We start from the raw sequence: 14,303 nt of genomic DNA, 5'->3' as shown, positions 1-14,303 counted from the left end.
TTGCCCTCTTTAGTTCAGAGGGCTTTTCTGAGGATGAAATGAGATATTTATAGGAAAGTTCTGAAAATTATAAAAATTTAAAATTATAATTATCTAAATCATATATGTAATATATGACCATAGATACTGTATATATTATACATAATAATGTAATTATAAATTATAAAATTACAAAAGAAGCATAATATTTAGGGAGAGAGTACAGTGTAGACAAAAACCAACAACAATGGATTAATAGACAAAATATCTTGGTTCTAGTCTCAGCTTTGCCACTCACCAGCTGTGGGACTGAGATGAAGTCACTGACCCTCTTTGTCTTCATTGAACCACAATTTCCTTTTTCCTTAAACAGAGACAAATAACTTCTACCCTATCTGTAATATGCCTCATAATATTATTGTAAGGATCATGAGTTAATATCCACAAAAATGCTTTGTAAACTGGAAACCATCATACAAATATAAGATATCGTTATTACATTCTATATTACCACTAAGGTCTTTTCTCATAAGTATTTTAATAATTTATTTTAAGCCTTAACTTATATATTTTGAAGGAGTGAAAATGGGTTTAAAGGGTATCATTATTATCTTTTATTACTTAGAATTATAAGGCAATTAAATCTTTCCTTTATATGTGAAAAAATATCATGTAAACAATATGGTATACATATATAGTATAAATAATATAGTATTATATATAGTATAATATGTTATAGCAATATAATATAGTGTAAATACTATAATAGAATAGAATTCTTTACGTAGCAATTCCATATGATAATTTTACTAGTAAATATGGCCATTTTACTTTTGCTAAATAAAATGGAAAGCTCACAAATAAATGCCCTAGAATCATTGGACATTTTCCATGACATACCTGAAAAAAAAAATGAAAAGATGAGAAATGCTCTTTAGTACTAAGATTACACAGATACTTGAATGGAATGTTACATAGAACAAAATGCATTAGAAATAATTTCTTCAAGGTTCATAAAAAAATAATTTGGTAATTAACCAATATTCAAGTGAAATTTTATTACTCTACTGGATCCATGATCTCATGGATGCTGGTATTCTTTCCACTCATATAGATCACAATCCATCCTTGGCAAGCCTGTATGACTCTCTTCCATGGCCTCTCACAAATCCACCTGAAGGTCTACCCATATGCTTTGGCCTTCCTTTGTTACTTTATGGATATTAGTGGAGCACAAAGATAGTCATCATTTAACCCTCACTCTTGTTACATTACTGGCCCCTCTGTTTCTACTTGTTCCCCCAATTAGACATTTCTTTAATGATAACCTTCTTTCTAATTTTTTGTGCCAATTTTCATTTATAATACGTCATAGCCTGCTCGTGCCTACTAGTAACCTCTCCATTGCTGTTTGGGCGATTCTCATCTTTAACTCTTTGGAAATTATATTAGTCTGTGGATCACAGTCATACAACATTACCAGAAGGATGCTGTTATTTAAAAAGACGGTCCTTGATCCTAGGGAGAAGTTTGGGGGTCATTAAAAGGACTCAGTCATTTCCAAAAATTGTACAGCCTCATTGGAAAAGAATCTGTTGAAGCCATACTATGTGACTGGAGTTGACTATCCAAGGAGTTGGGATACAAAGACAAAAAGTAAACAGCCTCTGCCCTTGAGGGGTTTACATTCTATTGGGAAGAAATCTTACGAAAAAGTAAAAACATAAAAAGAAATCCAAACATAATGTGGAGGTGATGTGAGAAACAGCACTAACAAATAGAGGGATCAGGAAAGGCCGCCTATAGAAAGTTATACCTTATCTGTGCTTTGAAAGAAGCAAGAGATTCAGAGAGGTGAAGGTGAGGGGGTAAAATGTTTCAGGCATAGGGATGGCCAGTAAAAAGTCTAAAGTCCCTCTGGTCATTGCAGAAATGGAGCTCTTGTTAAGATGACAATGTAAAAAGAACTAGCTGAGTCTAGCTCCTCTAACAAACATACAAATAAGGATTTAAAGGGGTACCAGATGAAAGAGTGATCAAATAAGATGAAAGGCAAATGCAAGTAAATCAGGGAAATAGCAATTATTTCTGTTCTGGCCAGAAACTCTGAGGGTCTGCCCTTCCCAGACTGATTGTTTTGTCAAGGCAAAGGAGGCTATCTTTTGCCTCAATTCTTACCTACCCCTTAATTACTAAATGGCCATTGCCTCAGACAAACTCATATCTGGGAAAGACCTTAGCTTAAAAAGGCCAAGTTCTGTCATTGAATCTGGGGCCATCTCCAGTTATCTTGACCTATGCCTTGCCACTTGACTCCAATGACTCTGGAGGAGAGAGAGAAGCTGATGACTTAGCACAGCTCTGTCTCACTTAAATCCAATTCACTTGCAAGTCAAGACATCACTTCCCTGATGTCATTGGTCTTCTTTGAGAATGAAGGACAAACAATGACAACTTCATTACAGGACTGCATAAGAAGACAACTAGAAGCCTATGGGTGATCTGAGTAGCAACCAGGGAGCCTGTAGCCAACACAATCTTGACCTTGGCCTGACAGTCACAGCAAGGATTTGGGGCACAGCAGGATGTATATGACTCAAGGACTGAAGCTACCACTGCTTTTGGGAGCCAAGACCAGCTCACGAGAGTAACTGACATAAGACAGAGATGGTACAACACTTGGGCAGTCCATGCCAAAGACCCTCCAGGGGGCCTGAGACCACTGCAATTGCTAACATCTGGTTAGGAACTGTCAGGGTTAAAGTAGGGGATGGAGTCAGATAGCAGTTGATCATTGGACAAAGAAAAGGAGACTGAGATGGGGCCAAGGCCAACAAGAAAAGGTAGGAAGTGCAACAGAGGACAGGACCTTGTACTAACCACTCTATCCATAATTGTGACAGGGCACTGGCATTTAGGCTGCAGGTTGGCAGGGGTTGGCAACCTATATGTAAGTATATGAGGGTGAAGAGCCTGGTCTTGGCACAAAGTTCTGATTTAGGAACTGAGGCTGGAGATACAAACAAATATACAATAAAGAAATACTACAGGTTAAGAGAAGCTGAAAAGGGAAATCCAAATAAAAGTAGAACCTCAGCAAAAGAAATGGTTTGGTCATGAGGACTTCAAGAATAGACCAAAGCAATGAAGAAAGAAATAAAAAGTGAACTTAGAGCTCTTTATGAAAAAATATTAGAATAAAGAACTTTTAAGAGAAGATAGAAAACATTATACTTGAGTCCATGAAAAATTCTATTTTCAAAGGTGGTGGATGCATGGGTGTGGAACGTAACCTCATATTTGTTTCAATGTGTTGATTGTTTTTACTGATTTTTTTTCTTTTTCTTTCTCTTTGTGATAGAGGATGCCTCTGAAGGGGGATGCAGGAAGAAATATAGGTGATATAAAAACAAAAATATTAATTGAAAAAGCTACTTTTTAAAGAAAACATGTAGAGATGTTTTAGCCAAAATTTGAACATAGGAGGGGGAAAAAAGGTGAAATCACACTGCTTTAATAATAGATTACTAGTGTTGATGTCATTACTTTTCTTTCCCTACATTCTTCTTTATAATAAGGAGGATAAAGAGATGAAAAAATTTGAGCACATAATAAAGGGAAAGAAAGAATTAAAAAATCACAACTGTGAATATTAATGAGATGAACTTATCTATAAAACAGGGGATTAGAAAGCAGAATCCAAGAAAAAAAAATGCATTGCCTACAAATAAGCAGCAAAATTATAATAGTATATTAACTCATTGTGTCCCTTTCAGGACTCAATAAATTTAAGAAGTTAAACAAGAAAGAAATTAACAACTTGCATAGAATTTTAGAAAAGTTAGATACGAAATATCTGTTAATTACTTAATGGGAATTGGTATCCTCCACGAAAGTGGCAAATATCTTTGGCATATATTTTATGCTTCTTTGACATTTATAATCGGAAGATCACTTATATTTTTCAGGGAGACCTATATTCTAATATGTCTATGGGAGAACTTTGTTAGTGGAATGCCTATAAAGCAGGATATTCTACAAAATCAAATGCTTTTTTATATTCATCAAATAATAAATATAATAGAAGCTTGCATTCTCAAAACCTTTCAGTAAATTGTGTGATTATAATGATGTCTATCTACTTTGTGTGGTATACAGGTCTTTGAAATAATTTCTTACTCCAGAACCATATTTTTCACATTTTTTTTGCTATCCTCTCCTATGACCCCCTTTGCATTGAAGTCATAAAGTATCAAAGTATGCTAATTTTGAAGGTCTTATCAAATTCTTCATGGAATTTCTCTAACTTCTCATACGCTGCAAATATTGTTGATATGTAAGCTGAAAATTTCATAGTGACCTTTAAAAAAACACTTATCAACAAGATTATCAAATATCCCATAAAATACATTTGTATACACAATAACAACCAACTACTTTAGTTGCTTCTTCAAGGAGAACCTATGAGTTGTTTTTCCATTTAGCAGTAACTCTCTTTTAGAGTTTCATTGATAGAGAGAATGTCAATTAATACAATTCTATTTGTCTGGCAGAGTTAAAGGGTCAATGGACAAATATCTCAGTGTATCAACAGCGGAATTACAGTTTACAGATTGTTCAAAAACTGTATAATTCTTAGGCCTTTCTGACTCCCTTTCCATAATTCTTCTTCTGTTGCTGAAGGACTTAGTACCTTTTTGCATTTTGTTTCATGGTTTAGTATGGCCGAAGAGTAAATCATCAATCTGTCAGTGTACTGGTAATAAACTTTTCCTTAGTTATCTAGGATGGTCCTCAGAAAGCAGCCAATCTGTTTCTAGGAGAGGACTTATAGTCTTTCTAGCATAATAGAGGCTGCCACAGCTTGTATTCTACTGGTATAACCCACTTTCACACCACGATGACACAACAGAATAGGATGTTATGAAGATTTCTGAACGCAGAAGTAACTAACCAAATTTCAACTGAAACTAATAATGCCAAATCCTTAATATAAAATAATTTATCCTGACCAATATTAAATTTCCCAGTGTTAACCATTGGTAAAACTTATATATATTAAGCCTAGAAATTCATTTGCATATTGCTTTTAATATTTGAGCATGGCTCATTAGATCTATTCCATATTTTAAAAAAACCAACTAAGTTTATTAATTGATTTGGTGAAGTATGTTCAAACAATAATGAACAGCTTGTTACTAGTGCTGGCTTTGTCACTATTTGGCATATAATTTTAATCAAATTATTTAATCTTACTTAGCTTTAGTTTCATTAATAATAAATTAAAGAATGTTAGACAGGAGAATTTACAGACATTTATTCTTTATCTCTGAAATATGAGGGTTGTACCACATGATCTCTTAGTCTCTCTGACTCTAAACATTTTATTATTTTAAGTCACTAAGAGGCTGAGAGATATTATAAGTTCTGACTGTAGTGAGAAATGATACTTAGGTAATGATCATTTGAAAAGCTTCATCCAAGAGGCATTTCCTGATACATAAATGGTTAAAGGATTAGAATAAGTAGTTTGCAAGGGAAAAACGTATCAACAACCAAGTGAAAAAAAAAGTTCCAAATCACTGCTAATTAGAGAAATATACAAAACTCTGAGATTCTACCTCAAATGCATCCAGTTAGCATAGGTGACAAAAAGGAAGAAGATAATCATCGGAAGAACTGCAGAAAAATAAGATGGTTGGTAGATATTTATGCTAGCTATAATAGAAAACAATATGGAACAGTGCCCCCAAAGTCACTAAATTGTGCTTATCCTTTGACCAGTGATAGAGACCACTTCTAAGTATATACCCCCAAAGAACTGAAAGAGAATAAGAATTCATATATGTATGTGTATATATATCTATGTATGTATATATGTTATATATACACACACATATACATCAGCTTTTGTTACAGAAAAGAATTGGAAACTAAGGGAGTGTCCATCAATTGGGAATTGGCTACACAAATTTTATGATGTTTGAATTTAACAGAATATTATTGCATGACAGGAAATGAAATAAATAATTTCCTAGCTTCTTGCAAGACTCAGCTAAACTTCTGAAAGAAGTTCTTCCTCCTCTTGTTCTTCTTCCTCTCCCTGCACCTCGGAATACCTTTCCTCTGAGATTACCTTCAATCTGCACTGCATATATCTTGTATGTACATACGTATTTACAAGCAGTCTTCTCCATTGGAACGTCAGCTATTTCAGGGCAGGTACTGTGTTTTTGCCCTTCTTTGTATCCCACTGCTTAACTGACTAATTTTCAGAGAAATTTGGGAAGACTTGTATAAACTGATGTGAAGTGAAGGAAAAGACCAGGAGAACAATATTGTAAGACTTAAGGACTCTGATCAATGCAATGACCAGCCACAATTTTAGACTACCAATGATAAGGCATGCTACCTACCCCTTGACAGAAAAGTAATAGGCTAGAGGAGCAGAACGAGCCATTTTTAGACACAGACAACATGGAAACTTGTTTTGCTTGACTTGCAGACCTGCCATAAGAGTTCATGTCTTTTCTTTTTTCTTTTCCTTCAAGACAGCTCAAATTCCATCTTCTGCAAGAGACCTTTCACTCTACCTTTTCTCCTCCCAGCCCAATGCTAGTGCCTTCCCTCTGAGATTTCCTCCCATTTACCCCGAATATATCTTTTATGTACTTCCTAGTTTGCCTCTGGCTTCTCCCATTAGATGTGAGCTCCTTACAGGCAGGGACTGGTTTTGACTTTGTATTCCCAATACTTAGCACAGTGACTCAACCATAGGAAGCCATAATAAATGCTTGTTGACTGATTGCTGGAGGAGAACGTGGGGATTAGGATGATGAGGGAAGCTAGTGATAGAGATACCAAAAGTAAAAGAAAAAATAAAGTGGTTCATTTTTTTTAATATGCACAGAAGAGAAGAGAAAGAAGGCTAGAAGAAAACAGACAAGCAGGACTATTTTGAAAGTTATATATCAAATATATTACATACTTAAAAGGAAAAGCAAGCTGCACATAACAGAGATTTATGGTTTCATGTATAGTCCTATTTCTGTTGTACTTTATATAAGGAAATGTTCATTCTATTTAGTCTTTAAGTTCAGAATAAAAATAATATTTAAAAGAGAGAAGCAGCACTGTATAGTGAAAAGAACATGGGATTTAGACTTGAAAAAAAAATCTGGATTTGAATTCCAACACTTCTACTTATTATCTGTCTTATAACTATACTTTCATTAAATTGACCACCAAATCTGACACTTGTCTTATTTTTTCTTATGTATCCCAGTGCTAGATCTTCAAGTCTCTTTAGAATATCTCCACCTTGCTACCCCAACAGCAATTCAAAATCACACGTCAAAAACTCTAGCTTATCTTTCTTCCTAGATTTGTTCCTCCTTTTGACTTCATTACTCCTCTCTGTGGACCACAGACCAAGTCCTCTATTCACATTGGAATCTTGGCACAGTCTTTGAATCTTCCTTTGCCTGATCTCTCATTTCCAATAATTAACAAAGTTCTGTCAATTCTGCATCTGATGAATCTTTTTGTATGCCTCTCTAGGCCTACTGATACTACCAAAAATAGGCCCCTCTTTACCACTTTTCTAGACTCTTACAATAGTCAAAGCTTTCTGTTTTAATTCTCTCCACACTTAATTTGTCCTTTATACTGCTGACAGATTAATATTCCTTATGTGCAGATCTGGTCATGTGATTCCTCTGCTTAAAAAAAGAAAAGAACATTTTGCCTGGGAAGCCAATTTACAACTCCTTTGCTTGGACTTCAGGACACTCTATAGTTTGGCACTGCCCTGCCTTTGCAGTCTGATTTACTCCCCATTACTCCTTACCCCATTTCTACACTCTAGCCAAAGTAGTTAATCTCTGTCTGCTGAATACCACCCTGGATTTTTATATCTCTGTGTCTCTGATCACGCTATTCCTTATGGCTAGAATTTCCTCCCATATCTTTTTGTCTGTTGAGTCCCTATTCATTCTTTAAAATCCAACTCTAATGCTCACTCCTCCATGAAACCTTTATTGATTCTACCTGTAGATAGTTTCTTTCCTTTTATCTCACATACCACACTGTTTTGCACCTCTAATGTATTTAGTACTAGAGTTTTCTGTTATATTCTACTACTTGACTCTAGGCTCTATGAGGATAGGGATTATTCCTTAACTAAAATTTGTATCTCTCACAGTACCTACTGTGATGCCCTTCATGAAGGAGCTATTTAATAAATGTTTGAGTTGAATCATTGAATATCTATCTTTTGTATTTTCATAAGTAGGGCTCTGGAGAAGAAAGTGAAGCTGGTGACTTTGCACAGCCCTCCCTCACTCAAATCCAACTCAATTGTGAGTCACATCATCACCTCCCTGATGTCATGGTCCTCTTGGAGAAGGAAGAACAAAACACAAACTGAGTCATCCAAGCTGCCCAAACGGAAACCGGGCTGGCCAAATCCAGTTGGGCAATTCAGCACCTTCCTTCTGCTCTCCTCCTTTCTCTTTCCCTCCCCTCCTCTCCTTTTCTCTCTTCACCTCTCCTTTTCTCCTCTAGTATCATGCCCTTACCTGAGGGTATTCGGTCCAAAGGAAGGTAAATTTTGATAGCCAAAACCTATCTACCTAACTTGGGATTTACTGGCTAGATTTCTTTCTCAAAGACCATGTCTTACTTAAACCCTATTCACTCTGTATCTAATTGATTAAACAACAATAGGTCCCTGCCTAAGCACCATTTAATGGTTATTTTTTGGGCCCTCTTGGCTCAGAATGAATGTAAATAATAACTGGACTCACTTCTTAAAGAGGCCCATTCACTGAATGGGTGTTACTTCACACAAAGTCAGAACTTGACAAGACCTTAACTTAAAAATCCAAGGTCTCCCACTGCATTCTGCGCCATTTGGTCATTCTGACTGATATCTGGCCACTGGACCCAGATGTCTCTGGAGGAGAAAGTGAGGCTCACTCAAATCAAAGTCAATTGCAAGTCACGTCATGATCTCCGTGGAGAACAAAGGACAAACCACACAATCTCATACCTAGCATAATATCTTATTTATCATTGCCTGGTTGTTGTTGTTTCTCCTGCTGCAGGATTAGAATTGCTGGTTACAACTGCATTAATCATCAGATCCAGGGATGGTCAAAGTTAAGAGAGGGTATGCATATGGGCTCTTCTTTTGTGCTTCAGAGATACAAACTAAATCTTCAGACAAAATCCTTTACATCTAAAGATAATCTATCTTTTCATATTTTTATTTCATTGGAATAGCACACACATACACATATGTATGTATATCACATGTATACATACATATATAGAAGGAATGATAAATTCTTATTTTAGTACAATGCATATATTAAAAATCTAGAGCAAATCTAGAAAATGTTCCTTCCTGACCAATAAGAATTTGCCATGCAATGAAGAACACCTTTATACTGAAAAATAATCTTGATCAGATAAGTCACATTGTCTTCATAAGTTTTCAGTGGGTTCTCTAAAATATATGTTGGATATAGACAAGCTCACCTATGCACCAGTTCTGAATAAACCAAACAAAATTACTTATTAAACATCTACTTGTGCCAGAACTGCTCTAACTGTTCTAGGAATACAAATACAATGAAGGAAGCAATGCCTACTCTCAAGGAGCTTACATTCCAATGAGGGAGACAACAAAGTTACATATGTATGCATCTATGTATGCATGCATGTACATATTCTTATACATTTATGCATGCATGTGTATAAATATGTATATACATCTAAATATATGCACATACATATGTATGTGTACACAGAGAGTAAATGTAGAAAGAATAAATATAAAGTAGTTAAATATAAAATTGTTTGAGATGGAGGGCACTAAGTATCATTTTATCTTCATTTTACATTCTTCAGTTGATATCTATGTACACTGCTGAATAAAATTGTGGTTTTTTTTAATTTTCTTTTAATTATACATTCAGAGGATAATAGAGTTAGATAGGGTCTGAGAGATCATCTAATCAAACCATTTCATTATTATAGAAGAGGAGTCTGTGGTCTCAATAAGTGAATGAACTTGCCCGAAGTTACAGATTTAGTGACTAGCAGGTCTGGGATTCAAGCCTGAGTCCTGTGACTCCAAATTCAATTTTCTTTTCTACTATACCATGTTGCCACTCATGATTAATGATTCATTAAGAGTTACATGATTAAAGAAAGTATAACACAGTAATACTTTTACCCAGAATTCAACTGTCAGCCTCACCTATCTGGAATACAACTGGAAATGCAGTAGTAATTGAAAAAGGCATTTGAGGAAAATAAAATAAATGTCACAAAGTCCATTCACTATACCTCACAAAACTTACACGTAAAAGAAGGCAGAGTCTATTTACTTTTCACACAAATCAATAACCCTAGTTACCTGGTTTTTACCACAAAAATTAAAAGTTTGAAAGGGAAAAGCCTGCTACGTGCAAATATCTTGACAGTCGTGAAATATAACCACAGTCTGGCAGGGGACATAAGCAAAAAAAAAAAAAAAGAAATCCAACATACAATAAGAATCAGACTAGATAAGGACCTGAAGCACTCCATATGGTCTCATTTAGCATGGAGACAAATATACTATTCTAATAGGTTTAGAATGATACAATAACTAATGTTCATACTGATTCCAAGTCATAGAGAAAAGGTTAAATTATATTAACTGTGCTCTAACTTTAAAAAAAAAAGGTTTTAGCACTTAAAGGGGTGGGTGTGAACTTTTAGCTAATAGGAAGTAAGGTGAATTATTTGGGCAAGATCTGGGTGAAAATTCTGTAGCTGACATATCAATTGTGTGGACCATGCATAAGCCACAAGAGTTTGAATTTTAATTTGCTCATTATTAGGGAAAATGATATCTAGGCTACTTGTCTCAAAGGGTTATTATGAAGATCAAATGAAATAATATATGTAATGCAATTTGAAAATAATAAAGTGCTATATAAATTATCATCATCATCATAATTATTACAATCTGGAAAATATGGCTATCTGGAATGACTCATTCTCTGAAAGTTCTTGATAGCTGAGGTTTGAAACTATTTACAAATTTCTTGGAACTTCTTATTTTTGGCAACTACTATCTATCCTCTTCCAAAAAATGAAATGAAATTACTAAGCTAGGAGATGAGAACACCTTTGGACATATACATCTACATTTGGAGAAGATACAAAAGTATACTGTCTCATTTTAAAATTAAATAGGTTATTATGCCAAAAGAAAATAATCAAAATGATAAAAGTGAGATAAGTTGTCTTCCTTTCTAGGGCCAAAGAATTTTCACCTTTAACTCATAACAAATACATTATTACTGGCCTCCATGTTATCCCAGGGGATGGTAAGCAAATCTCAAAAACTAAATGAATTTTACAAAAATTTAATTTAAAAATATATATTTCATTCAGTACTTTCAGAAAGTGTGGAGGTGTTGCCATGTTAAACAAATAGTAATAGAGTGTTCAAACTCTAAGAAGATTAGGCTCACTTTGCTAAGGTTCATGGCTTGAGCAATTGCCTTAAACTAAAAAATATATTTGGCAGCCTAGACCTAATCTTTACCTAGATACTACTATAGGAATCTTACCAATCCCTTTATAAAGGAATGCCCTCTTTCTGAAGTATTTCACCACAGCATCCTAAGAAATTTTCAGAGTATGACAACTTTCTAAGTGTAGCTGTTAGAATCTCCTCTGAGATTAGTACATATGAGTCAAGGCTGGGAGAGGATGGCTTCTTTTCATTTCGAAAACATCACTTTTTTGTAAAATTCTTGCTGCTCCAAATAAGATATTATTGTGATGATACATTTTATAATCTGGTCTTCTCCTTACCTTACAACTTCAGGAAAAAAAAATATATTTTCATGGAAATGCTTCCAAACATGATGTAACAAGTTTAAGCATATATGCTGTGTGTGCAAATGATAATTTACCAATAAGTTAAATCAGCAAAACAGAAATCTGCATTTTTCTTAATTCTTTTTGTTATAAGACATTCTTGATATTATTTAAAATGAAATTAAAATATAAAATTATAAATTTGAATAACAATTTATTTATATGAAAACTAAAACTGGAAGCATATTTATTCTGAAAGAATGGGCTATCCTAGTGTATGACAGATACTTCTTTAAAACCAATTGAAATTTCATTAGAGTTCATATGTCAAGAGGCTAGATGGAATTAAGCTAATTCAGTAAAGCAAGCAAAAGAAATTCTTAAAAAGACAGCTTTTTAGGCATTACTACTACTCAAAAATTACTAGGGAGAGACCACTTTCCTAAATAATGGTTAGAAAACCATTTCATTTGAACAATGTTATTTTGTGGTTGGTTTTTTTTTTGGTAGAATAGAGGTTCTAAATCTTAATCATAGCTCACTTTTTATTTCCTGAGCAGAAAGTTACTATTAATTAGTTGTGTGGGCACTGATTTTAAGACTTCATATAAGATATAAATGTTAAAATGATGTTAACTACTATCTTATATAAATCTCAATACCTGGATATATACATACATTACCAACTACTTTAAGCTGTCTATGTATTCGGAGTTTAAAATACATGTTAACCATAATACTGACTGAATTCTTAGCTCAATCTATCTTCAGTGCTACTTGCTAAGAAAAATAATGGGAATATTTGCTCATAACAATAAAGAAAAACTTTTCAGTTCTATGAATTTCATAAATAATTTAAAATTATACAATGAAAGAATATAAAACAACAAATAATACTTTGGGTCATTAACCTAATCAGTATGACACACATGGTTCAAAGGCAGAGGCAGATAATTGGATTACTGTGTCTAATAATACAGATGCATATCATTTAACCAAAAAAAAAATTGGATTTTTCCTGAGGAATCTGAGGCTGAGTATTTGTGATGGATATTACGCTGGCTTAAACCTAGTCACAGTCATCCATTCTCCCATCTCCACCCTCATTTTACTTTAAAGCACTTGGTATTTACGCTTGACTGGCAGCAATGAGCAGTTTCCCAACTCTACCACACGAATCTACTGAGGATTTACCAATGTCTGTCCTGGTTTGCTAGCATGATCCAGGGTTTGGAAGTTCAGTGGGCACCTCCAGAGGTTCTCGTACTCAGTACATACAGCCTCTTTTGGAAGAGCAGGGAGCAAAGCCAGAGTAATTAGGTCATTACTCTTTAATTTTACTTCCTCTGTCAGTCCCCTCCACTCCACTCCCCTTAACCCAGCCACCAACACTGACTTCCTGGAGGAGATGAAGTCTGCGGTTAGGGGTCTCACCCACCTCCTTCCTCTTCCTCCAGTGAGTTCATGCAGGGGAAATAGCCAGCCAGTGCCTCGAAAGATGCGGAAAGACTGCTCCGGCTCTGGGAGCGTTGCATGGAACGGCCCGTGGTGCCACTGCTCCCCAAGCCCTGCCGGCCCATCTTGGAAGAGGCCCCGCTTTTCCCGCGGTACAAGATTCGAGGCGTCTTGGCGGCTGGCGCGGCAACAGCTGCAGCTGGGATACGGGGACCTGAGTTCGGACTCGAGCTGGAAAACGGTCACAGAGCGCAAGGGTTCTCAGCCCCAGTCTCGGGGTCCGGATCCAAAGACTACTGGGTTCTCTCCTTTGGTGGCAAGAGGAGGAAGCAGCGGCGGCTACTGCTGTGGCTCTTGGTAAATACCCAGAGGTCTCGTACTGGAGGGAGCATAGGCTCCTGGAGGCTGAAGCTGTGTGTCTCTCCACTCTCCAGCACAGGGAAGAAGATGCTGATGCTGCTGTCCCCACCAATCAGAAGGAGGCGGCTGCGGTGGTAGCAGCAGCAGCCACAGGACTCAGAAAAACAGCTCCCAGGATTAATACTTGTCTTCTCCTTTCAGAGACTCTCTTCTTTCCTCTTCTTCCTTTTCTTTTGCTTGGAGCGGACAGATAATTAGATGCACCATTTCTGACTCCTCAGAAATGAGTGACCTACTACAAAACTTTTTTAAGTTACTTATTATTTTGCATCTACGAACAATTCTAGAGGCATTATTCTAAACAATTCACGTTATTCTCCTTATTCATAGTTGTGATTTAAATAGATGTGATTTAAGTAGATGTGGAAGTTTTTCATTTCAAGCCACAAAACAGCCTTACATTTCAACAGCTTCTGCGAAAATGCAAAATTATATCCTTATCTCCTTCCTACTTTTCTTATTAAAAAAAGTTAACTTGGAAAAAGAAGATAAAAGTTAAAGACATAAGCATCCCTGAAAAGTGGCAGCATTTAACAAACACCAAGTTACCTTTCACTTTTTAT

At 35.5% G+C, this 14,303-nt stretch overlaps 1 protein-coding gene across 10 annotated transcripts in view; it reads right to left on the bottom strand.

Moving 5' to 3' along the window:
* RIMS2 (regulating synaptic membrane exocytosis 2) overlaps window positions 1–14,303 on the bottom strand; it is a 539,971-nt gene that overhangs the window by 18,405 nt on the left and 507,263 nt on the right. Inside the window, exon 1 of one of the 10 annotated variants that reach the window (XM_020969965.2) lies at window positions 13,304–13,759. The exons of the other annotated variants lie outside the window; for them this stretch is intronic. Coding sequence (XP_020825624.1) covers window positions 13,304–13,445 — 142 coding nt within the window. The 5' untranslated portion in view covers window positions 13,446–13,759. Of the gene's footprint in view, window positions 1–13,303; window positions 13,760–14,303 lie in introns of those variants that run through there. 10 annotated transcript variants of the gene reach the window in all.

This window comes from Phascolarctos cinereus, unplaced genomic scaffold (assembly GCF_003287225.1).
Source record: "Phascolarctos cinereus isolate Bilbo 61053 unplaced genomic scaffold, phaCin_HiC Scaffold_4;HRSCAF=312, whole genome shotgun sequence".
NCBI classification, from domain to species: domain Eukaryota; kingdom Metazoa; phylum Chordata; class Mammalia; order Diprotodontia; family Phascolarctidae; genus Phascolarctos; species Phascolarctos cinereus.
This window is presented reverse-complemented; position numbering and strand designations above follow the sequence as displayed.